At 67.1% G+C, this 24,494-nt stretch overlaps 2 protein-coding genes across 2 annotated transcripts in view; one reads left to right on the forward strand and one right to left on the reverse strand.

The window, feature by feature from the left end:
* Positions 1-3,802: 3,802 nt before the first annotated feature.
* Positions 3,803-17,678, forward strand: CYC1 (cytochrome c1). The gene is given in 9 exon segments (XM_068177213.1): positions 3,803-3,928; positions 6,975-7,048; positions 7,050-7,184; positions 11,157-11,283; positions 13,370-13,527; positions 15,609-15,627; positions 16,183-16,324; positions 16,812-16,912; positions 17,521-17,678. Coding segments are annotated over 9 exon segments (987 nt in total). The 3' UTR covers positions 17,626-17,678.
* Positions 17,679-20,619: 2,941 nt separating this feature from the next.
* LOC137465270 (ranBP-type and C3HC4-type zinc finger-containing protein 1-like) overlaps positions 20,620-24,494 on the reverse strand; it is a gene marked incomplete at its 5' end in the record, with an annotated part of 35,272 nt that continues 31,397 nt past the window's right edge. The window contains 4 exons of the mRNA XM_068177224.1: positions 20,620-20,957; positions 22,855-22,998; positions 23,104-23,202; positions 23,278-23,457. Of these exons, the coding sequence (XP_068033325.1) occupies positions 20,877-20,957; positions 22,855-22,998; positions 23,104-23,202; positions 23,278-23,457 (504 nt within the window). The remainder of the gene's footprint in view (positions 20,958-22,854; positions 22,999-23,103; positions 23,203-23,277; positions 23,458-24,494) is intronic.

Below are 24,494 nucleotides of genomic sequence, written 5' to 3' on the forward strand. Positions count from 1 at the left end.
CGGACACACCCCCAGACCCCCCATCCTCCCTCACCTGGGCACACCTGAGCCCCCTGCTCCGCCTGGGCGCCCACCCCTGCTGGCTGCTGCTCTGGAACGTGCTCTTCTGGAAGTGACCGGACGGACACACGGACACATGGACACACGGACAGACACACGGACACGGGGACGGACACACCCCCAGAGCCCCCATCCTCCCTCACCTGGGCACACCTGAGCCCCCTGCTCTGCCTGGGCGCCTACCCCTGCTGGCTGCTGCTCTGGAACGTGCTCTTCTGGAAGTGACCGGACGGACACGCGGACACACGGACACGGGGACGGACACACGGACACGGGGACGGACACACCCCCAGACCCCCCATCCTCCCTCACCTGGGCACACCTGAGCCCCCTGCTCTGCCTGGGCGCCCACCCCTGCTGGCTGCTGCTCTGGAACGTGCTCTTCTGGAAGTGACCGGACGGACACACGGACACACGGACACGGGACGGACACACGGACACGGGGACGGACACACGGACACGGGACGGACACACGGACACGGGGACGGACACACGGACACGGGACGGACACACGGACACACGGATACGAGGACAGACACCCCCAGACCCCCCATCCTCCCTCACCTGGGCACACCTGAGCCCCCTGCTCTGCCTGGGCGCCTACCCCTGCTGGCTGCTGCTCTGGAACGTGCTCTTCTGGAAGTGACCGGACGGACGGGCGGACACGGGACGGACACACGGACACGGGGACGGACACACGGACACGGGGACAGACACCCCCAGACCCCCCATCGTCCCTCACCTGGGCACACCTGAGCCCCCTGCTCCGCCTGGGCGCCCACCCCTGCTGGCTGCTGCTCTGGAACGTGCTCTTCTGGAAGTGACCGGACGGACACACGGACACGGGACGGACACACGGACACGGGACAGACACACGGACACGGGGACGGACACACGGACACGGGACGGACACCTCCAGAGCCCCCCATCCTCCCTCACCTGGGCACACCTGAGCCCCCTGCTCCGCCTGGGCGCCCACCCCTGCTGGCTGCTGCTCTGGAACGTGCTCTTCTGGAAGTGACCGGACGGACACACGGACACGGGACGGACACACGGACACGGGGACAGACACACGGACACACGGACACGGGACGGACACACGGACACGGGGACGGACACACGGACACGAGACGGACACACGGACACGGGGACGGACACACGGACACGGGGACAGACACCCCCAGAGCCCCCATCATCCCTCACCTGGGCACACCTGAGCCCCCTGCTCTGCCTGGGCGCCCACCCCTGCTGGCTGCTGCTCTGGAACGTGCTCTTCTGGAAGTGACCGGACGGACACACGGACACACGGACACGGGACGGACACACGGACACGGGGACGGACACCCCCAGAGCCCCCATCCTCCCTCACCTGGGCACACCTGAGCCCCCTGCTCTGCCTGGGCGCCCACCCCTGCTGGCTGCTGCTCTGGAACGTGCTCTTCTGGAAGTGACCGGACGGACGGGCGGACACGGGACGGACACACGGACACGGGGACAGACACGCGGACACGGGGATGGACACACGGACACACGGACACGGGACGGACACACGGACACGGGGACAGACACACTTACATGGGGACGGACACGCGGACACGGGATGGACACACGGACACGGGGATGGACACGTGGACACGGGACGGACACAGGGACGGACACACGGACACGGGGATGGACACACGGACACGGGATGGACACGCGGACACGGGACGGACACGCGGACATGGGACGGACACACGGACACGGGGACGGACACACGGACACGGGACGGACACGCGGACACGGGACGGACATGGGGACGGACACACTGACATGGGGACGGACACGTGGACATGGGGACGGACACGTGGACACGGGGACGGGCACACGGACACGGGGACAGACACGCAGACACACGGACAGACACGCGGACACGGGACAGACACGGGACGGACACCCAGACATGGGACGGACACATGGACACGGGACGGACACGGGACAGACACGCAGACACGGGGACGGACACACGGACACGGGACGGACACACGGACACACGGGACGGACACGGGGACGGACACGCGGACAGAGCCCCTGATGACACATGGACACGCGGACGGACTCCTGGACACACGGACAGAGCTGCAGATGGACGCACGGACAGAGCCCCTGACGGACGCACGGACACACAGACAGAGCTGCAGATGGACACACGGACAGAGCCCCTGACGGACGCACGGACACACGGACAGAGCTGCAGATGGACACACGGACAGAGCTGCAGATGGACATACAGACAGAGCCCTGATGGACGCACAGACAGAGCCCCTGGTGGACACACGGACGCACAGACAGAGCTGCAGATGGACACACGGACAGAGCTGCGGATGGACACACAGACAGAGCCCTGGTGGACGTACGGACAGAGCTGCAGATGGACACACGGACAGAGCTGCGGATGGACACACAGACAGAGCCCCTGGTGGACACACGGACGCACGGACAGAGCTGCAGATGGACACACGGACAGAGCTGCGGATGGACACACAGACAGAGCCCTGGTGGACGTACGGACGCACGGACAGAGCTGCAGATGGACACACGGACAGAGCTGCAGATGGACACACGGACAGAGCCCCTGATGGACACACGGACAGAGTCGCAGATGGACACACGGACAAACGGACAGACCCCCCCCAACCCAAGCCCCGCCCCCCAGCCCCGGGGGCCGCCCAGGCCCCGCCCCCAGTTCCCCCCCCAGAGCAAGGCCCCAGGAGGGGGCGGGGCTCAGCTGGGACCCCCCCCAGGGGGGCGGAGCCATCGCTGTGGCCCCGCCCAGCCCCGGGACCCCCAACTGGGGGATTGGGGGGGAACCATGTGGGGGGCGTGGCTTCTGTTCAGGGGCGTGGTTCGTTTGGGGCGTGGCTTTTGTACAGGGGCGTGGTTAATTTGGGGCGGAGCATTTAATGATGGGCGTGATTGGACGGTGGGCGTGGCTTCTCTACAGGGGCGTGGTCAATGTGTACGGTGTATTCAACAATGGGCGTGGTTTGACTATGGGCGTGGCTTTTGTACAGGGGCGTGGTTAATTTGGGGCGGAGCATTTAATGATGGGCGTGATTGGACGGTGGGCGTGGCTTTTCTACAGGGGCGTGGTCAATGTGTACGGTGTATTCAACAATGGGCGTGGTTTGACTATGGGCGTGGCTTTTGTACAGGGGCGTGGTTAATTTGGGGCGGAGCATTTAATGATGGGCGTGATTGGAAGGTGGGCGTGGCTTTTCTACAGGGGCGTGGTCAATGTGCGGGGTATTCAACAAGGGGCGTGGTTTGACGGTGGGCGTGGCTTTTGTACAGAGGCGTGGTCAATGTGGGGGTATTCAACAAGGGGCGTGGTTTAACTGTGGATGTGGCTTTTATACAGGGGCGTGGTCAATGTGGGCGGGGCGTTCAACAAGGCGTGGCTTGACGGTGGGCGTGGCTCCTCTACACGGGCGTGGTTAATTTGGGGCGGGGCACTTAACGAGGGGCGTGGTTTAGAGCTGGGCGTGGCTTCTGTACCGCTGCGCGTCCGGTTTGGGGCGGGGCTTTTGCCGGTGGGCGTGGTTTTGCCGGTGGGCGTGGCCTGTGCGCTTCTCCCGCCGTTCCGCCGGGGGGCGCCGCAATAAAACCCGTCAGCGGCGGGTCACGTGCGTGTCGGTGACGTCACTCCCGCCGTCCCTGCGTCACTTCCGGGGCGTCGCGGCGCGTCCCCTCGACCTCGGCGATGGCGGCGCTGCGGGGCCTGCGGGGCCTCCCGGGGCTGCGGCTGCTCCCGGGCCCGCCGCGGCCCGGCCTCGCCGCCCGCGCGCTGCTGCGGCCCCGGGGCTGCCCCGCCGGCGGCCCCGGCACGGTGAGTGCGGGCCCCGGCCGCGGGAAGGTCACGGCGGGCGGCGGGCCCGGGGCCGCCCCCTCACGGGCACGGCGCGGCCTCGGCGCCCGGCACGGCGTCCGCCCCGCGCCGAGCTCCCCGGCGCTGCCCGGCGGCTCTCGGTGCCTGCCCCGCTGCGCCCGGTGCCCCCCAGCCGCGCTTCCCGGTGCCCCCGGGCCCTTTGCCCACCCTGCTCGGTGCCCCCGGTTCCCGGTGCCCCCGGTTCCCGGTGCCCCCGGTGCCTTTGCCCGCCCTGCTCGGTGTCCCCGGTTCCCGGTGCCCCCGGTCCCTTTGCCCTCCCGGTTCCCGGTGTCCCCGGTTCCCGGTGCCCTCGGTCCCTTTGCCCTCCCAGTTCCCGGTGTCCCCGGTTCCCGGTGCCCCCGGTCCCTTTGCCCTCCCGGTTCCCGGTGTCCCCGGTTCCCGGTGCCCCCGGTGCCTTTGCCCGCCCTGCTCGGTGTCCCCGGTTCCCGGTGCTCCCGGTTCCCGGTGCCCCCGGTGCCCCCGGGCCCTTTGCCCACCCTGCTCGGTGCCCCCGGTTCCCGGTGTCCCCGGTTCCCGGTGCCCCCGGGCCCTTTGCCCACCCGGTTCCCGGTGCCCCCGGTCCTTTTGCCCACCCTGCTTGGCCTCCCCGGTTCCCGCTGTCCCCGGTTCCCGGTGTCCCCGGTTCCCGGTGCCCCCGGTCCCTTTGCCCACCCTGCTCGGCCTCTCCGGTTCCCGGTGTCCCCGTTTCCCGGTGCCCCCGGCCCCTTTGCCCGCCCGGTTCCCGGTGCCCCCGGTTCCTCTCCCAGCCCCTCCCGGTTCCCGGTTCCCCCGGTCCCCTCTCCCGGTGCCCCCGGTTCCCCTCCCAGCCCCTCTCGGTTCCCGGTGCCCCCGGCCCCTTTGCCCACCCGGTTCCCGGTGTCCCCGGTTCCTCTCCCAGCCCCTCCCGGTTCCCGGTGTCCCCGGTCCCCTCTCCCGGTGCCCCCGGTTCTCCCCTCCCGTTGGGCGCGGGCTCCCCGGGAGTTGTCCCCCCGCGGTGCCCTCTGCCCGCCCTTCCCGCTGTTCCTCCCATTCTCCCTGTTCCCGGTATTCCCGGTCATTCGGGTATTCCCCCTGTTTCCGGTATTCCTGCTCTTCCTCCCGTTCCCGTTATTCCCGGTGATTCCGGTATTCCCGCTGTTCCCGTTCCTCCCGTTCCCGGTATTCCCGGCTAATCCCTTATTCCCATTTTCGCTGTTCCCGTTCCTCTTGTTCCCGGTAATTCCGGTATTCCCGCTGTTCCCGTTCCTGGTATTCCAGGCGAATCCATTATTCCCATTTTCGCTGTTCCCGCTGTTCCTGTTCCCGCTGTTCCCGCTGTTCCCGCTGTTCCCGCTGATCCCATTCCCGGTATTCCCGGCAATTCCATTATTCCCATTTTCGCTGTTCCGCTGTTCCCGCTGTTCCCGTTCCCGGTATTCCCGCTGTTCCCGGTATTCCCGCTGTCCCCGGGACCCCCCCCCCCCACCCCACTGCTTTTGTCCCCCCTCCCCCGACACGTGGGGTCCCCGGTGTCCCCCCAGGTGTCCCTGTCCCCCCCAGGTGTCCCTGACCCGGGTGTCCCCCCAGGTGTCCCCCCAGGTGTCCCTGACCCGGGTGTCCCCCCAGGTGTCCCCCCAGGTGTCCCCCCAGGTGTCCCTGTCCCCCCAGGTGTCCCCGTCCCCCCCAGGTGTCCCTGACCCAGGTGTCCCTGACCCCCAGGTGTCCCCCCAGGTGTCCCTCCAGGTGTCCCTGACCCCCCGTGTCCCCCCAGGTGTCCCTGTCCCCCCCAGGTGTCCCTGACCCCCAGGTGTCCCTGACCCCCCCAGGTGTCCCTGAGCCCCCCGGGTGTCCCCCCAGGTGTCCCTGTCCCCCAGGTGTCCCTGACCCGGGTGTCCTGACCCCCCGTGTCCCCCCAGGTGTCCCCCCAGGTGTCCCCCCAGGTGTCCCTGACCCCCTGTGTCCCCCCAGGTGTCCCTGACCCCCCGTGTCCCCCCAGGTGTCCCTGTCCCCCCAGGTGTCCCCGTCCCCCCAGGTGTCCTGACCCCCCGTGTCCCCCCAGGTGTCCCTGTCCCCCCAGGTGTCCCTGTCCCCCCCAGGTGTCCTGACCCCCCGTGTCCCCCCAGGTGTCCCTGTCCCCCCAGGTGTCCCTGTCCCCCCCAGGTGTCCCTGACCCCCCGTGTCCCCCCAGGTGTCCCCGTCCCCCCAGGTGTCCTGACCCCCCGTGTCCCCCCAGGTGTCCCTGTCCCCCCAGGTGTCCCTGTCCCCCCCAGGTGTCCCTGACCCCCCGTGTCCCCCCAGGTGTCCCCGTCCCCCCAGGTGTCGCTGACCCCCCGTGTCCCCCCAGGTGTCCCTGACCCCCCCAGGTGTCCCTGACCCCCCGTGTCCCCCCAGGTGTCCCCGTCCCCCCAGGTGTCCCCGTCCCCCCAGGTGTCCCCGTCCCCCCAGGTGTCCTGACCCCCCGTGTCCCCCCAGGTGTCCCCGTCCCCCCAGGTGTCGCTGACCCCCCGTGTCCCCCCAGGTGTCCCTGACCCCCCCAGGTGTCCCTGACCCCCAGGTGTCCCCCCAGGTGTCCCCGTCCCCCCAGGTGTCCCTGTCCCCCCAGGTGTCCTGACCCCCCGTGTCCCCCCAGGTGTCCCTGTCCCCCCAGGTGTCCCCGTCCCCCCAGGTGTCCCCCCCAGGTGTCCCCCCAGGTGTCCCCCCAGGTGTCCCTGTCCCCCCAGGTGTCCCCGTCCCCCCAGGTGTCCCCCCCAGGTGTCCCCCCCAGGTGTCCCCCCAGGTGTCCCCCCAGGTGTCCCTGTCCCCCCCAGGTGTCCCTGACCCCCCCGTGTCCCCGTCCCCCCAGGTGTCCCTGTCCCCCCCAGGTGTCCCTGACCCCCCGTGTCCCCCCCAGGTGTCCCTGACTCCCCATGTCCCCCCCAGGTGTCCCCGTCCCCCCAGGTGTCCCCGTCCCCCCAGGTGTCCTGACCCCCAGGTGTCCCCCCAGGTGTCCCCGTCCCCCCAGGTGTCCTGACCCCCCGTGTCCCCCCAGGTGTCCCTGTCGTCCCTCCCGGGCCGCTCCCGCTCCCGCTGCCGGCGGGCTCTGGCCGTGCTGGGGGCGGTGGCCGGGGGGGGGGTCCCTGGCGGTGGCGCTGTCCCTGTCCCTCGGGGGGGGCCCCGTGAGCGCGGGGGAGCTGGAGCTGCACCCCCCGAGCCTGCCCTGGAGCCACGGCGGCTACCTGGAGGCGCTGGACCACGCCAGGTGAGGGGGCACGGGGGTTTGGGGGGTCCTGGGGGGGTCCTGGAGGCGCTGGACCACGCCAGGTGAGGGGGCACGGGGGTTTGGGGGGTCCTGGGGGGGTCCTGGGGGCGCTGGACCACGCCAGGTGAGGGGGCACGGGGGTTTGGGGGGTCCTGGGGGGGTCCTGGAGGCGCTGGACCACGCCAGGTGAGGGGGCACGGGGGTTTGGGGGGTCCTGGGGGGGTCCTGGGGGCGCTGGACCACGCCAGGTGAGGGGGCACGGGGGTTTGGGGGGTCCTGGGGGGGTCCTGGAGGCGCTGGACCACGCCAGGTGAGGGGGCACGGGGGTTTGGGGGGTTTGGGGGGTCCTGGGGGCGCTGGACCACACCAGGTGAGGGGACACGGGGGTTTGGGGGGTCCTGGGGGGGTCCTGGAGGCGCTGGACCACGCCAGGTGAGGGGGCACGGGGGGTCCTGGGGGGTCCTGGAGGCGCTGGACCACGCCAGGTGAGGGGGGACAAGGGGGTCCTGGGGGGTCCTGGGGGGTCCTGGGGGGGTCCTGAGAGCGCTGGACCACGCCAGGTGAGGGGGGACAAGGGGGTTTGGGGGGTTTGGGGGGTCCTGGTGGCGCTGGACCACGCCAGGTGAGGGGGGACAAGGGGGTCTGGGGGGGTTTGGGGGGTCCTGGGGGGTCCTGGGGGGGTCCTGGAGGCGCTGGACCACGCCAGGTGAGGGGGCACGGGGGTCCTGGGGGGGTTTGGGGGGTCCTGGGGGCGCTGGACCACGCCAGGTGAGGGGGGACAAGGGGGTTTGGGGGGGTCCTGGGGGGTTTGGGGGGTCCTGGGGGCACTGGACCACGCCAGGTGAGGGGGGACAAGGGGGTTTGGGGGGTCCTGGGGGGTTTGGGGGGTCCTGGGGGCACTGGACCACGCCAGGTGAGGGGGGACAAGGGGGTCCTGGGGGGTTTGGGGGGTCCTGGGGGGGTTTGGGGTGTCCGGGGGGGGTCCTGGGGGCGCTGGACCACGCCAGGTGAGGGGGGACGGGGGGGACAAGGGGGTTTGGGAGGTCCTGGGGGGACAAGGGGGGGTTTGGGGGGTCCTGGTGGTGCTGAATCACGCCAGGTGAGGGGGTTTGGGGTCTGTGGGGGTTTGGGGTCCCTGGAGCACAGCAGGTAATGGGGGTGTAGGGATTTGGGGTCACGGGTTTGGGGTCTCTGGGGCACAGCAGGTAACGGGGGTGTGGGGGTTTGGGGTCTTGGGGGGTCCCTGGGGGGATTTGGGGTCCCTGGGTCTGTGGGGGTTTGGGGTCCCTGGGGTCTGTGGGGATTTGGGGTCTCGGGGGGTCCCTGGGGGGTTTGGGGTCCCTGGGGATTTGGGGTCTCTGGGGGTCTGTGGGGGTTTGGGGTCTCGGGGGGTCCCTGGGGGGTTTGGGGTCTGTGGGGATTTGGGGTCTGTGGGGGTTTGGGGTCTGTGGGGATTTGGGGTCCCTGGGGCACAGCAGCTGTGGGGGTCCCGGGGGTCTGGGCCCTGTCCCTGCCGCGTGCACAGCCGGATTTTGGGGTCTGGGACCCCTCTGTGTGCAGGGGGTGCCGGGTGCTTTTGGGGTGATTTGGGGTATTTTGGGGTGATTTTGGGGCCTCTGTCCCCGCAGTGTCCGCAGGGGGTTCCAGGTGGTTTTGGGGTGGTTTTGGGGTGATTTTTTGGGTGGTTTTGGGGTATTTTGGGGTGATTTTGGTGTCTCTGTGTCCCCGCAGTGTCCGCAGGGGGTTCCAGGTGGTTTTGGGGTGATTTTGGGGTGGTTTTGGGTGATTTGGGGTGATTTTGGGGTCTCTGTGTCCCCGCAGTGTCCGCAGGGGGTTCCAGGTGGTTTTGGGGTGATTTTTGGGTTGTTTTGGGGTGATTTTGGGGTGATTTTGGGGTCTCTGTGTCCCCGCAGTGTCCGCAGGGGGTTCCAGGTGATTTTGGGGTTATTTTTGGGGTGGTTTTGGGGTATTTTGGGGTGATTTTGGGGTCTCTCTGTCCCCGCAGTGTCCGCAGGGGGTTCCAGGTGATTTTGGGGTATTTTGGGGTTATTTTGGGGTGATTTTGGGTGATTTTGGTGTCTGTGTCCCCGCAGTGTCCGCAGGGGGTTCCAGGTGGTTTTGGGTTATTTTGGGGTTATTTTTGGGTGGTTTTGTGGTATTTTGGGGTGATTTTGGGGTCTCTGTCCCCGCAGTGTCCGCAGGGGGTTCCAGGTGATTTGGGGGTTATTTTTGGGGTGGTTTTGGGGTATTTTGGGGTGATTTTGGGGTCTCTGTCCCCGCAGTGTCCGCAGGGGGTTCCAGGTGGTTTTGGGGTTGTTTTTGGGTGATTTTTGGGTTGTTTTGGGGTATTTTGGGGTGATTTTGGGGTCTCTCTGTCCCCGCAGTGTCCGCAGGGGGTTCCAGGTGGTTTTTGGGTGGTTTTTGGGGTATTTTGGGGTGATTTTGGGGTGATTTTGGGGTGATTTTGGGGTCTCTCTGTCCCCGCAGTGTCCGCAGGGGGTTCCAGGTGATTTTTGGGTTGTTTTGGGGTTGTTTTGGGTGATTTTGGGGTCTCTGTCCCCGCAGTGTCCGCAGGGGGTTCCAGGTGATTTGGGGGTTATTTTTGGGGTGGCTTTGGGTGATTTGGGGTGATTTTGGGGTCTCTGTCCCCGCAGTGTCCGCAGGGGGTTCCAGGTGGTTTTGGGGTTATTTTTGGGTTGTTTTGGGGTATTTTGGGGTGATTTTGGGGTCTCTGTCCCCGCAGTGTCCGCAGGGGGTTCCAGGTGGTTTTGGTGTTATTTTTGGGTGGTTTTGGGGTATTTTTGGGTGATTTTGGGGTCTCTGTGTCCCCGCAGTGTCCGCAGGGGGTTCCAGGTGGTTTTGGGGTTGTTTTGGGGTGATTTTTGGGTTTTTTTGGGTGATTTTTGGGTGATTTTGGGGTCTCTCTGTCCCCGCAGTGTCCGCAGGGGGTTCCAGGTGGTTTTGGTGTTATTTTTGGGTGGTTTTGGGGTATTTTTGGGTGATTTTGGGGTCTCTGTGTCCCCGCAGTGTCCGCAGGGGGTTCCAGGTGGTTTTGGGGTTGTTTTGGGGTGATTTTTGGGTTTTTTTTGGGTGATTTTTGGGTGATTTTGGGGTCTCTCTGTCCCCGCAGTGTGCGCAGGGGGTTCCAGGTGGTTTTTGGGTTATTTTGGGGTTGTTTTTGGGTTGTTTTGGGTGATTTGGGGTGATTTTGGTGTCTCTGTGTCCCACACAGTGTCCGCAGGGGGTTCCAGGTGATTTTTGGGTGGTTTTGGGGTTATTTTTGGGTGATTTTGGGGTGATTTTGGTGTCTCTGTGTCCCCGCAGTGTGCGCAGGGGGTTCCAGGTGGTTTTTGGGTTATTTTGGGGTTGTTTTTGGGTGGTTTTGGGTGATTTTGGGTGATTTTGGGGTCTCTCTGTCCCCGCAGTGTCCGCAGGGGGTTCCAGGTGATTTTGGGGTTGATTTTGGGGTGATTTTGGGGTATTTTGGGGTGATTTTGGTGTCTGTGTCCCCGCAGTGTCCGCAGGGGGTTCCAGGTGGTTTTGGTGTTATTTTTGGGGTGTTTTGGGTGATTTTGGGGTGATTTTGGGGTCTCTCTGTCCCCGCAGTGTGCGCAGGGGGTTCCAGGTGGTTTTGGGGTTATTTTTGGGGTTGTTTTGGGGTATTTTGGGGTGATTTTGTTGTCTCTGTCCCCGCAGTGTCCGCAGGGGGTTCCAGGTGATTTTAGGGTTATTTTTGGGGTGGTTTTGGGGTATTTTGGGGTGATTTTGGGGTCTCTGTGTCCCCGCAGTGTCCGCAGGGGGTTCCAGGTGGTTTTGGGGTGGTTTTGGGGTGATTTTTGGGTGGTTTTGGGGTGATTTTGGGGTCTCTCTGTCCCCGCAGTGTGCGCAGGGGGTTCCAGGTGATTTTGGGGTTATTTTTGGGGTGATTTTAGGGTATTTTTGGGTGATTTTGGGGTCTCTGTGTCCCCGCAGTGTCCGCAGGGGGTTCCAGGTGTACCGCCAGGTGTGCTCCGCCTGTCACTCCATGGAGTTCGTGGCCTTCCGGAACCTCATCGGCGTCACCCACAGCGAGGCCGAGGCCAAGGCGCTGGCAGAGGAGGTGACCCCGGGACCCCTGCCCCCCCTGCCACGCCCGCTGTCCCTGCTGCCACCCGCAGTGTCCCTGTCCTGCTGTCCCCGGTGTCCCCGGTGTCCCTGTCCTGCTGTCCCTGCTGCCACCCGCAGTGCCCGCAGTGTCCTGCTGTCCCCGGTGTCCCCACTGTCCCTGTCCCACCATTCCCAGTGTCCCACTGTCCCTGTCCTGCTGTCCCCAGTGTCCCAGTGTCCCACTGTCCCTGTCCTGCTGTCCCCGCTGTCCCCAGTGTCCCTGTCCTGCTGTCCCCGGTGTCCCTGTCCTGCTGTCCCTGTCCTGCTGTCCCCAGTGTCCCAGTGTCCCACTGTCCCTGTCCTGCTGTCTCTGGTGTCCCCGGTGTCCCACTGTCCCTGTCCTGCTGTCCCTGTCCTGCTGTCCCTGGTGTCCCCAGTGTCCCCAGTGTCCCTGTCCTGGTGTCCCCGGTGTCCCCCATGTCCCCAGTGTCCCAGTGTCCCTGTCCCACCATTCCTGGTGTCCCCAGTGTCCCAGTGTCCCTGTCCTGCTGTCCCTGGTGTCCCCAGTGTCCCCAGTGTCCCTGTCCTGCTGTCCCCACTGTCCCCAGTGTCCCAGTGTCCCAGTGTCCCTGTCCTGCTGTCCCCAGTGTCCCACTGTCCCTGTCCTGCTGTCCCCGGTGTCCCTGTCCTGCTGTCCCCAGTGTCCCCAGTGTCCCAGTGTCCCTGTCCCACCATTCCTGGTGTCCCAGTGTCCCTGTCCTGCTGTCCCCGGTGTCCTGCTGGCTCCATCCCAGTGTCCCCACCCTGCTGTCCTGGTCCCTGTCTCACCTGTCCATGTCTCACCTGTCCATGCCTCACCGTTGTCTCACCTGTCTCACCTGTCCATGTCTCACCTGTGTCACTTGTCCCTGTCCGTGCAGGTGGAGGTGCAGGACGGCCCCGATGAGAACGGGGAGATGTTCCTGTGTCTCACCTGTCTCACCTGTCCATGTCTCACCTGTGTCTCACCTGTGTCTCACCTGTCCGTGTCTCACCTGTCTCACCTGTGTCTTACCTGTCCATGTCTCCCCTGTCTCACCTGTCTCACCTGTCTCACCTGTCCGTGTCTCACCTGTCCCACAGGTGGAGGTGCAGGACGGCCCCGATGAGAACGGGGAGATGTTCCTGTGTCTCACCTGTCCATGTCTCACCTGTCCATGTCTCACCTGTCCGTGTCTCACCTGTCCCACAGGTGGAGGTGCAGGACGGCCCCGATGAGAACGGGGAGATGTTCCTGTGTGTCCCCTGTGTCTCACCTGTCCATGTCTCACCTGTCTCACCTGTGTCTTACCTGTCCATGTCTCCCCTGTCTCACCTGTCTCACCTGTCTCACCTGTCCGTGTCTCACCTGTCCCACCAGGTGGAGGTGCAGGACGGCCCCGATGAGAACGGGGAGATGTTCCTGTGTCTCACCTGTGTCTCACCTGTGTCTCACCTGTCCATGTCTCACCTGTCTCACCTGTCCGTGTCTCACCTGTCCCACCAGGTGGAGGTGCAGGACGGCCCCGATGAGAACGGGGAGATGTTCCTGTGTCTCACCTGTCCATGTCTCACCTGTCCATGTCTCACCTGTCCGTGTCTCACCTGTCCCACAGGTGGAGGTGCAGGACGGCCCCGATGAGAACGGGGAGATGTTCCTGTGTGTCCCCTGTGTCTCACCTGTCCATGTCTCACCTGTCTCACCTGTGTCTTACCTGTCCATGTCTCCCCTGTCTCACCTGTCTCACCTGTCTCACCTGTCCGTGTCTCACCTGTCCCACCAGGTGGAGGTGCAGGACGGCCCCGATGAGAACGGGGAGATGTTCCTGTGTCTCACCTGTGTCTCACCTGTGTCTCACCTGTCTCACCTGTCCATGTCTCACCTGTCCATGTCTCACCTGTCTCACCTGTCCGTGTCTCACCTGTCCCACAGGTGGAGGTGCAGGACGGCCCCGATGAGAACGGGGAGATGTTCCTGTGTCTCCCCTGTGTGTCCCCTGTGTCTCACCTGTCTGTCTCACCTGTCCATGTCTCACCTGTCCATGTCTCACCTGTCTCACCTGTGTCACCTGTCCGTGCAGGTGGAGGTGCAGGACGGCCCTGATGAGAACGGGGAGATGTTCCTGCGGCCCGGGAAGATCTCCGATTATTTCCCCAAGCCCTACCCCAACCCCGAGGCCGCGCGGGCGGCCAACAACGGCGCGCTGCCCCCCGACCTCAGCTACATCGTCAACGCCCGGTGAGGGGGGCTCTGGGGGTCCTGGGGGGTCCTGGGGGGCTTGGGGGGCTTCTGGGGTCACCCCACAATGGCGCGCTGCCCCCCGACCTCAGCTACATCGTCAACGCCCGGTGAGGGCTGAGGGGGTCCTGGGGGACTCAGGGGTCCTGGGGGGCTTTGGGGGGCTTGGGGGTCCTGGGGTCTCGGGGGTCCTGGGGGGCTCTGGGGGATCCTGGGGGGCTCTGGGGTCACCCCACAGCGGGGCGCTGCCCCCCGACCTCAGCTACATCGTCAACGCCCGGTGAGGGGCACGGGGGTCCTGGGGGCCTCTGGGGGGCTTTGGGGGCTCAGGGGTCCTGGGGGTCCTGGGGGGCTCAGGGGTCCTGGGGGTCCTGGGGGGCTTGGGGGGATCCTGGGGGGCTTGGGGGGCTTCGGGGTCACCCCACAACGGGGCGCTGCCCCCCGACCTCAGCTACATCGTCAATGCCCGGTGAGGGCTGAGGGGGTCCTGGGGGGCTTTGGGGGTCCTGGGGGGCTCAGGGGGTCCTGGGGGGCTTTGGGGGGCTCTGGGGTCACCCCACAACGGCGCGCTGCCCCCCGACCTCAGCTACATCGTCAACGCCCGGTGAGGGGCTCGGGGGTCCTGGGGGGCTCTGGGGGGTCCTGGGGGGCTCTGGGGGTCCTGGGGGGCTTTGGGGGGTCCTGGGGGGCTTTGGGGGGCTTTGGGGGGCTCTGGGGTCACCCCACAGCGGCACGCTGCCCCCCGACCTCAGCTACATCGTCAACACCCGGTGAGGGGGGCTCTGGGGGTCCTGGGGGGCTTTGGGGGGCTCAGGGGTCCTGGGGGGCTTTGGGGTGCTTTGGGGGTCCTGGGGTCTCGGGGGTCCTGGGGGGCTCAGGGGTCCTGGGGGTTTTTTGGGGGCTTTGGGGGGCTCTGGGGTCACCCCACAACGGCGCGCTGCCCCCCGACCTCAGCTACATCGTCAACGCCCGGTGAGGGGCACGGGGGGCTTTGACCCCGTTATTGACCCCGTTATTGACCCCATTGACCCTGTTATTGATCCCATTGACCCCGTTATTGACCCTGTTATTGACGCCATTGATTCTGTTATTGACCCTGTTATTGATCCCATTGATCCCATTATTGATCCCGTTATTGATCCTGTTATTGATCCCATTGACACCGTTATTGACCCTGTTATTGATGCCATTGATCCCGTTATTGATCCCATTGACCCAGTTATTGATCCCGTTATTGACCCCGTTATTGACCCCGTTATTGATCCCATTATTGACACCATTGATCCCATTATTGACCCCGTTATTGACCCCATTATTGATCCCATTGACCCCGTTATTGACCCCATTATTGACCCTGTTATTGACCTTCTTATTGACCCCGTTATTGATCCCGTCACTGACCCCAGTATTAACCCTTTAGGCACGGGGGCGAGGACTACGTGTTCGCCCTGCTCACGGGGTGCTGTGACCCTGTTATTGATCCCATTGATCCCGTTATTGATCCCGTTATTGACCCCGTTATTGATCCCATTGATCCTGTTATTGATCCCGTTATTGATCCCATTGATCCCGTTATCGATCCTGTCACTGACCCCAGTATTAACCCTTTAGGCACGGGGGCGAGGACTACGTGTTCGCCCTGCTCACGGGGTGCTGTGACCCCGTTATTGATCCCATTGATCCCGTTATTGATCCCATTATTGATCCCGTTATTGATCCCGTTATTGATCCTGTTATTGATCCCATTGACACCGTTATTGACCCTGTTATTGATGTCATTGATCCCGTTATTGATCCCGTTATTGACCATGTTATTGATCCCATTATTGACGCCGTTATTGACCCCGTTATTGACCCCGTTATTGATGCCATTGATCCCGTTATTGATCCCATTATTGACCCCATTATTGATCCTGTTATTGATCCCATTGACCCAATTATTGACCCCGTTATTGATGCCATTGATTCTGTTATTGATCCTGTTATTGACCCTGTTATTGACCTTGTTATTGACCCTGTTATTGACCTTCTTATTGACCCCGTTATTGATCCCGTCACTGACCCCAGTATTAACCCTTTAGGCATGGGGGCGAGGACTACATGTTCGCCCTGCTTACGGGGTGCTGTGACCCTGTTATTGATCCCATTGATCCCGTTATTGATCCCGTTATTGACCCCGTTATTGATCCCATTGATCCTGTTATTGATCCCGTTATCGACCCTGTTATTGACCTTCTTATTGACCCCGTTATTGATCCCGTCACTGACCCCAGTATTAACCCTTTAGGCACGGGGGCGAGGACTACGTGTTCGCCCTGCTCACGGGGTGCTGTGACCCTGTTATTGATCCCATTGATCCCGTTATTGATCCCGTTATTGACCCCGTTATTGATCCCATTGATCCTGTTATTGATCCCGTTATTGATCCCATTGATCCGTTATCGATCCTGTCACTGACCCCAGTATTAACCCTTTAGGCACGGGGGCGAGGACTACGTGTTCGCCCTGCTCACGGGTGCTGTGACCCCGTTATTGATCCCATTGATCCCGTTATTGACCATGTCATTGACCCCGTTATTGACCCCGTTATTGATCCCGTTATTGATCCCGTCACTGACCCCAGTATTAACCCTTTAGGCACGGGGCGAGGACTACGTGTTCGCCCTGCTCACGGGGTACTGCGACGCCCCCCCGGGGGTCTCGCTGAGGGAGGGGCTCCACTACAACCCCTACTTCCTGGCCAGGCCATCGGCATGGCCCCCCCCCATCTACGACGAGGTGCTGGAGTACGACGACGGTACGGGCCTGGGGGGGCTTGGGGGGCTTGAAGGGGCCTTTGGACTGGGGGGCAGGTGGGAGGGGTCTGGGGGGGGCGGCTAGGGGGTCCTGGGAGGGGTCTGGGGGTGCCCCGGGAGGCCCTGGCTCATGCTGGGTCCTGGGGGTGTCAGGGGGTTCAGGAAGGGTCTGGGCAGCTCTGAGGGGGCCTGGGGTGACATTGGGGTACAGGGGGGTCCTGAGGGGGTGGGGGGGGGTCTGTGGGGGTCAGAGGAGGTCCCTGGGGGGCTTTGACCACACCAGGTATTGGGGGGGGGGGGGGGGGGGGTCCTGGGATCTGGGGGTCCCGGTGGGGTCCAGGGGGTCCCGGTGGGATCCACGGGGTCCCGGTGGGCTCTGTTGGCTCTCGGGGGGTCCCGGTGGGGTCCAGGGGGTCCCAGTGGGCTCTGTTGGCTCTCGGGGGGTCCCGGTGGGCTCTGTGGGGGTCTCACTGCCCGTGTCCCCCCAAGGGACCCCGGCCACCATGTCCCAGATCGCCAAGGACGTTTGCACCTTCCTGCGCTGGGCGGCCGAGCCCGAGCACGACCACCGCAAGAAGATGGGCCTCAAGGTGGGGCTGGGGGCTGGGGGGGCCTCAAGATGGGGCTGGGGGGGCCTCAAGGTGGGGCTGGGGGGGCCTCAAGGTGGGGCTGGGGGCTCAGAGGGGTCTGAAGGTGGGGCTGGGGGGGCCTCAAGGTGGGGCTGGGGGCTGGGGGGGGATTCAGGGTGGGGCTGGGGGCTCAGAGGGGATTCGGGGGGGGCTGAGGGGGCCTTAAGGTGGGGCTGGGGGCTGGGGGGGCCTCAAGGTGGGGCTGGGGGGGCCTCAAGGTGGGGCTGGGGGGGCCTCAAGGTGGGGCTGGGGGCTCAGAGGGGATTCGGGGGGGGGCTGGGGGCTCAGAGGGGATTCGGGGGGGGCTGAGGGGGCCTTAAGGTGGGGCTGGGGGCTCAGAGGGGTCTGAAGGTGGGGCTGGGGGGACTCAGGGTGGGGTGGGGGCGCTTGGGAGGGTCTCAGTGCGGGGTTTGGGGGCTGGAGGGACTCGGGGTGGGGCTGGGGGCTCAGTGGTGGTGGTGGTGGGGGGGGGTCTCTCAAGGTGGGGCTAGGGGGGCCTCAGGGTGGCTTGGGGCTCTCAGGGGGGCTCGGGACCCCTTTGCTCTGCCCCCCTGACCGCCGTGCCCCAGGTGCTGCTGATCTCGGGGCTCCTCGTGCCCCTGCTGTACTACATGAAGCGGCACAAGTGGGCGCTGCTCAAGAGCAGGAAGATGTTCTATCGGCCCCCCAAGTAGGGCCCGCGCCCCAGAACCGGGCTCCGGGGGGGCCCCCGAGCTCCCGGCCCCCCACGCAGCGGGGGGGGGGGGGGAGGGGAGGGGCATTTGGGGGGGGTCCTCGCCCCCCACCTCGTGTTCGACCCCAGCCTCGGCCCCCGCGGGGCTGCGGGGTGGGAATAAAGTCTGGGGTTCCACCGGAGAGACCCGTGTGGGGCTGGGCGTGTGTGGGGCTGGGTGTGTGTGGGGCTGGGTCTGTCCTTGGTGTGGGGCTGGGCGTGTGTGGGGCTGGGTGTGTGTGGGGCTGGGTGTGTGTGGGGCTGGGCGTGTGTGGGGCTGGGCGTCTGTGGGGCTGGGTGTGTGTGGGGCTGGGCGTGTGTGGGGCTGGGTGTGTGTGGGGCTGGGCGTGTGTGGGGCTGGGTCTGACCTTGCTGTGGGGCTGGGTGTGTGTGGGGCTGGGCGTGTGTGGGGCTGGGTGTGTGGGGGGCTGGGTCTGTCCTTGGTGTGGGGCTGGGTCTGTGTGGGGCTGGGTCTGTCCTTGGTGTGGGGCTGGGTCTGTGTGGGGCTGGGTCTGTCCTTGGTGTGGGGCTGGGCGTGTGTGGGGCTGGGTCTGTGCGGGGCTGGGCGTGTGTGGGGCTGGGTCTGACCTTGCTGTGGGGCTGGGTGTGTGTGGGGCTGGGCGTGTGTGGGGCTGGGCGTGTGTGGGGCTGGGTGTGTGGGGGGCTGGGTCTGTCCTTGGTGTGGGGCTGGGTGTGTGTGGGGCTGGGTGTGTGTGGGGCTGGGCGTGTGTGGGGCTGGGTGTGTGTGGGGCTGGGTCTGTCCTTGGTGTGGGGCTGGGCGTGTGTGGGGCTGGGTGTGTGTGGGGCTGGGTGTGTGTGGGGCTGGGCGTGTGTGGGGCTGGGTCTGACCTTGCTGTGGGGCTGGGTCTGTGCGGGGCTGGGCGTGTGCGGGGCTGGGTCTGTCCTTGGTGTGGGGCTGGGCGTGTGTGGGGCTGGGTCTGTCTTTGGTGTGGGGCTGGGTGTGTGTGGGACTGGGTGTGTGTGGGACTGGGTGTGTGTGGGGCTGGGTGTGTCCTTGCTGTGGGGCTGGGCGTGTGTGGGGCTGGGTCTGTGTGGGGCTGGGTGTGTGTGGGGCTGGGTCTGTCCTTGGTGTGGGGCTGGGTCTGTGTGGGGCTGGGTCTGTGTGGGGCTGGGTCTGTCCTTGCTGTGGGGCTGGGTCTGTGTGGGGCTGGGTCTGTGTGGGGCTGGGTCTGTCCTTGCTGTGGGGCTGGCAGTGGGGCTGGGTGTGTGTGGGGCTGGGTGTGTGTGGGGCTGGGTGTGTGTGGGGCTGGGCGTGTGTGGGGCCGGGTCTGTCCTTGCTGTGGGGCTGGGCGTGTGTGGGGCTGGGTCTGTGTGGGGCTGGGTGTGTGTGGGGCCGGGTCTGTCCTTGCTGTGGGGCTGGGTGTGTGTGGGGCCGGGTCTGTCCTTGGTGTGGGGCTGGCAGTGGGGCTGGGCGTGTGTGGGGCTGGGCGTGTGTGGGGCTGGGTCTGTCCTTGGTGTGGGGCTGGGCGTGTGTGGGGCTGGGTCTGTGTGGGGCTGGGTGTGTGTGGGGCTGTGGCTGTGCGGTGCTGGGTGTGTGTGGGGCTGGGTCCGTCCTTGGTGTGGGGCTGGGTGTGTGTGGGGCTGGGTCTGTCCTTGCTGTGGGGCTGGGTGTGTGTGGGGCTGGGTGTGTGTGGGGCTGTGTCTGTCCTTGGTGTGGGGCTGGGCGTGTGTGGGGCTGGGCGTGTGTGGGGCTGGGTCTGTCCTTGCTGTGGGGCTGGGTGTGTGTGGGGCTGGGTGTGTGTGGGGCTGGGTCTGTCCTTGCTGTGGGGCTGGGTGTGTGTGGGGCTGGGTGTGTGTGGGGCTGTGTCTGTCCTTGGTGTGGGGCTGGGTGTGTGTGGGGCTGTGTCTGTGTGGGGCTGGGTCTGTCCTTGCTGTGGGGCTGGGCGTGTGTGGGGCTGGGTCTGTGTGGGGCTGGGTCTGTCCTTGCTGTGGGGCTGGGTGTGTGTGGGGCTGGGTCTGTCCTTGCTGTGGGGCTGGCAGTGGGGCTGAGTCTGTCTGCTGCGTCCCCACCGCAGCCCCCGCTGGCTTTGGGCTCATTCAGCACCAGCTCCCCTTGACCCATCCCGAGAGTGACCTGTGTCCCCTCCATGTCCCCATCCCTGTCCCTGTCCCCTCCACGTCCCTGTCCCTGTCACTGTCCCCATCCCGAGAGTGACCTCTGTCCCCTCCATGTCCCCTCCCTGTCCCTGTCCCTGTCCCTGTCCCCATCCCCGTCATTGTCCCCATGTCCCTGTCCCCACAATGGTGGCCATGCTAGGGTGATTCCCGTGTCCCCGTCCCCACGCTGGGGATGTCTCCATGTCCCCGTCCCCACGCGGGTGGCAGTGCCAGGGTGTCCCCGTGTCCCCATCCCAGGGTGTCCCCGTGTCCCCATCCCCACGTGGGTGGCAGTGCCAGGGTGTCCCCATGTCCCCGTCCCCACACTGGGGGTGTCCCCGTGTCCCCGTCCCCACGCGGGTGGCAGTGCCAGGGTGTCCCTGTGTCCCCGTCCCCATCCCAGGGTGTCCCCGTGTCCCCGTCCCCACGATGGGGGTGTCCCCATGTCCCTGTCCCCACGCGGGTGGCAGTGCCAGGGTGTCCCCGTCCCCACGCTGGGGGTGTCCCCATGTCCCCGTCCCCACGCGGGTGGCAGTGTCAGGGTGTCCCCGTGTCCCCGTCCCCACGCTGGGGTGTCCCTGTGTCCCTGTCCCCACGCGGGTGGCAGTGCCAGGGTGTCCCCGTCCCCACACTGGGGGTGTCCCCGTGTCCCCGTCCCCACACTGGGGTGTCCCAGTGTCCCCGTCCCCATCCCAGGGTGTCCCTGTGTCCCCGTCCCCACACTGGGGGTGTCCCCATGTCCCTGTCCCCATCCCAGGGTGTCCCGGTGTCCCCGTCCCACGCGGGTGGCAGTGCCAGCCTGTCACACTCAGTGGCTTTATTGGCCCCCCCGGGCTGGGACCCCCGCGGGTCCTGGGCCCCCCGGCCCCTCCACGCCCTGGGGCCGTCCGTGTGTCCATCCTGGGCTCCGTCCGTGTGTCCATCCTGGGCTCCGTCCAGTGTCCATCCTCCCTGTCCCTCTGTCCGTCCCTGTGTCCGCTCTCTCGGTCCCCGCTGTGAGAGGCCGTGGCCTCTCCCGGCGCCGTCTCGGGCCCGGGGCCGGTCCCGTCAGTCGCTCGGTGTCCCCGGGGTGTCCCCGGGGGTGGCCTGGGGGGGTCAGTGGCAGTTCTGGCACCGGGGGTGGCACCTCTGCCCGTTGACGTTGCAGCGACAGCCGCCGCTGGTGTCCCCGGGACCCTGCGGGGACAGGGCAGGGGTCAGCGGGGAGCCCGCCCGGGGGTCACCCGGGGTCCCCCCTAACCCTGGGGTCACCCTGGGTCCCCCCCCCCCCACCCTGGGGTCACCCTGTGTCCCCCCCCCCCCCCCGGGGTCACTCTGTGTCCCCCCCCTCACCCTGGGGTCACCCTGTGTCCCCCCCCCTCACCCTGGGGTCACCCTGTGTCCCCCCCCTCACCCTGGGGTCACTCTGTGTCCCCCCCCTAACCCTGGGGTCACCCTGTGTCCCCCCCCCTCACCCTGGGGTCACCCTATGTCCCCCCTCCTGCCCGGGGGTCACTCTGTGTCCCCCCCCCCTCACCCTGGGGTCACCCTGTGTCCCCCCCTCACCCTGGGGTCACCCTGTGTCCCCCCCCCTCACCCTGGGGTCACTCTGTGTCCCCCCCCCCCTCACCCTGGGGTCACTCTGTGTCCCCCCCCCTCACCCTGGGGTCACCCTGTGTCCCCCCCCCCTCACCCTGGGGTCACTCTGTGTCCCCCCCCTAACCCTGGGGTCACTCTGTGTCCCCCCCCCTCACCCTGGGGTCACCCTGTGTCCCCCCCCCTCACCCTGGGGTCACCCTGTGTCCCCCCCCTCACCCTGGGGTCACTCTGTGTCCCCCCCCTAACCCTGGGGTCACCCTGTGTCCCCCCCCCTCACCCTGGGGTCACCCTATGTCCCCCCTCCTGCCCGGGGGTCACCCTGGGTCCCCCCTCACCCAGGTGTCACCCTGTGTCCCCCCCCTCACCCTGGGTCACCCTGTGTCCCCCCTCCTGCCCGGGGGTCACCCTGGGTCCCCCCTAACCCGGGGGTCACCCTGGGTCCCACCCCTCACCCTGAGGTCACTCTGTGTCCCCCCCCTCACCCTGGGGTCACCCTGTGTCCCCCCCTCACCCTGGGTCACCCTGTGTCCCCCCCCCTCACCCTGGGGTCACTCTGTGTCCCCCCCCCCCTCACCCTGGGTCACTCTGTGTCCCCCCCCCTCACCCTGGGGTCACCCTGTGTCCCCCCCCCCTCACCCTGGGGTCACTCTGTGTCCCCCCCCTAACCCTGGGGTCACTCTGTGTCCCCCCCCTCACCCTGGGGTCACCCTGTGTCCCCCCCCCTCACCCTGGGGTCACCCTGTGTCCCCCCCCCTCACCCTGGGGTCACTCTGTGTCCCCCCCCTAACCCTGGGGTCACCCTGTGTCCCCCCCCCTCACCCTGGGGTCACCCTATGTCCCCCCTCCTGCCCGGGGTCACCCTGGGTCCCCCCTCACCCAGGTGTCACCCTGTGTCCCCCCCCTCACCCTGGGGTCACCCTGTGTCCCCCTCCTGCCCGGGGGTCACCCTGGGTCCCCCCTAACCCGGGGTCACCCTGGGTCCCACCCCTCACCCTGAGGTCACTCTGTGTCCCCCCCCCTCACCCTGGGGTCACCCTGGGTCCCCCCCTCACCCTGGGGTCACCCTGTGTCCCCCCCCCTCACCCTGGGGTCACCCTGGGTCCCCCCCTAACCCTGGGGTCACCCTGTGTCCCCCTCCCTCACCCTGGGGTCCCCCATCACCCTGAGACCCCAGCACAGCTCTTGGGGACCCCCCCCGGGACCCCCCCTCACCGCCGGTCCCCATCGCGGTCCCTTGGTGACCCAGCAGATCTCGGTGTGGCACACGGTGCAGCGGATCCCCCCGGATCCCCCGGGATCCCCGCTCGCCCCAAACCCCCCGGGACCCCTCCCCCGGGACCCCCCCTCACCGCCGGTCCCCATCGCGGTCCCTTGGTGACCCAGCAGATCTCGGTGTGGCACACGGTGCAGCGGATCCCCCCGGATCCCCCGGGATCCCCGCTCGCCCCAAACCCTCCGGGACCCCTCCGGGACCCCCCCCGGGACCCCCCCTCACCGCCGGTCCCCATCGCGGTCCCTTGGTGACCCAGCAGATCTCGGTGTGGCACACGGTGCAGCGGATCCAGTCGCACCCGTCCTTCTTCTGCACCACGATGCGGCACGTGGGGCAGTGCATGGCCTCCCCCCGCTGCACCAGCGTCTGGAGGGGCACGGGGGGTGGGCTGTGCTGGGGGGCGTCAGGGCCGCGGGGACCCCCCCCCACCCCCGGGGACCCCTCCCCTCCCCGGGGAGCCCCCGCCCCGACCTGCAGCATGTCCCGCGTCTGGCGCGCCGCCGCGTCGTGGAGCGCCCGCAGCTGCAGCTCGTCCTGGTACTGCCGGCAGTTCTGGCCCTCGTGGATGGCCTGGGGGGGCCGGGGGTCAGCGCGGGACCCCCGGGACCGACCCCGGGACCCCCCCTCCACCCACCGCGGGCTCACCTTGCACAGGAGGCAGTTGAGGGCGCCGCACACCGGGCACGGGAACTCGTTCACCGCGTCCTCGTAGAAGCACCAGCCCGGGCAGTCCCGGCCCCGGCAGTGGAAGCTGTTCCGGCTGCGGCGCTCGGCCAGCGCCAGCCCCCGGGCCAGGAACCGCGCGTGCTCCTCGGGGGACAGCAGCTGCGACACCGGGGGGAGCGGCGTTGGACCCCCCGAGTGACCGTCACCCACCCCCGGGGACCCCGAGCCAGCCCCCGGGCCAGGAACCGCGCGTGCTCCTCGGGGGACAGCAGCTGCGACACCGGGGGGAGCGGCGTTGGGACCCCCCGAGTGACCGTCACCCACCCCCGGGGACCCCCGTGTCACCAGCCCCGCTCCGGGGGTGGCACGTCCACGTTGGGACCCCCCCGAGTGACCGTCACCCACCCCCGGGGACCCCCGTGTCACCAGCCCCGCTCCGGGGGACAGCCCGGTCCCCTGGGAGCTCCCCCGCGGGTGTGGCTGTGACACCCCCGGTGTCCCTGGACCCCCCCGGTCCCCCCCGGTGCTCTCGGACCCCCCAGTGCCCCCTGGTCCCCCCGGACCTCCGGTGCTCCCCGGTCCCCCCGATGCTGCCCGGTTCCCCCGATCCCCCTGGACCCCCTGTTCTCCCGGTTCCCCCGGACCCCCCGATCCCCCCGGTGCTCCCCGGACCCCCTGTTCTCCCGATCCCCCCGGTTCCCCCGATCCCCCTGGACCCCCTGTTCTCCCGGTTCCCCCGGACCCCCCGGTTCTCCCGGTGTCCCCGATCCCCCTGGACCCCCCGGAGCTCCCAGTTCTCCCGATCCCCCCGGACCCCCTGTTCTCCCGGTTCCCCCGGTGCCCCCGATCCCCCTGGACCCCCTGTTCTCCCGATCCCCCCGGTGCTCCCGGTTCCCCCGGTGCCCCCGATCCCCCTGGACCCCCTGTTCTCCCGATCCCCCCGGTGCTCCCGGTCCCCCCAGTGCCCCCGATCCCCCCGGTGCTCCCCGGACCCCCTGTTCTCCCGATCCCCCCGGTTCCCCCGATCCCCCTGGACCCCGCGGTGCCCCCGATCCCCCCGGACCCCCCGGTTCTCCCGATCCCCCCGGAGCTCCCAGTTCTCCCGGTTCCCCCGATCCCCACGGTGCTCCCGGTTCTCCCGGTCCCCCCGGAGCTCCCAGTTCTCCCGGTTCCCCCGGACCCCCCGGTTCCCCCGG

The sequence above is a fragment of the Anomalospiza imberbis genome, chromosome 1 (assembly GCF_031753505.1).
Source record: "Anomalospiza imberbis isolate Cuckoo-Finch-1a 21T00152 chromosome 1, ASM3175350v1, whole genome shotgun sequence".
In the NCBI taxonomy this organism is placed as follows: Eukaryota; Metazoa; Chordata; class Aves; order Passeriformes; family Viduidae; genus Anomalospiza; species Anomalospiza imberbis.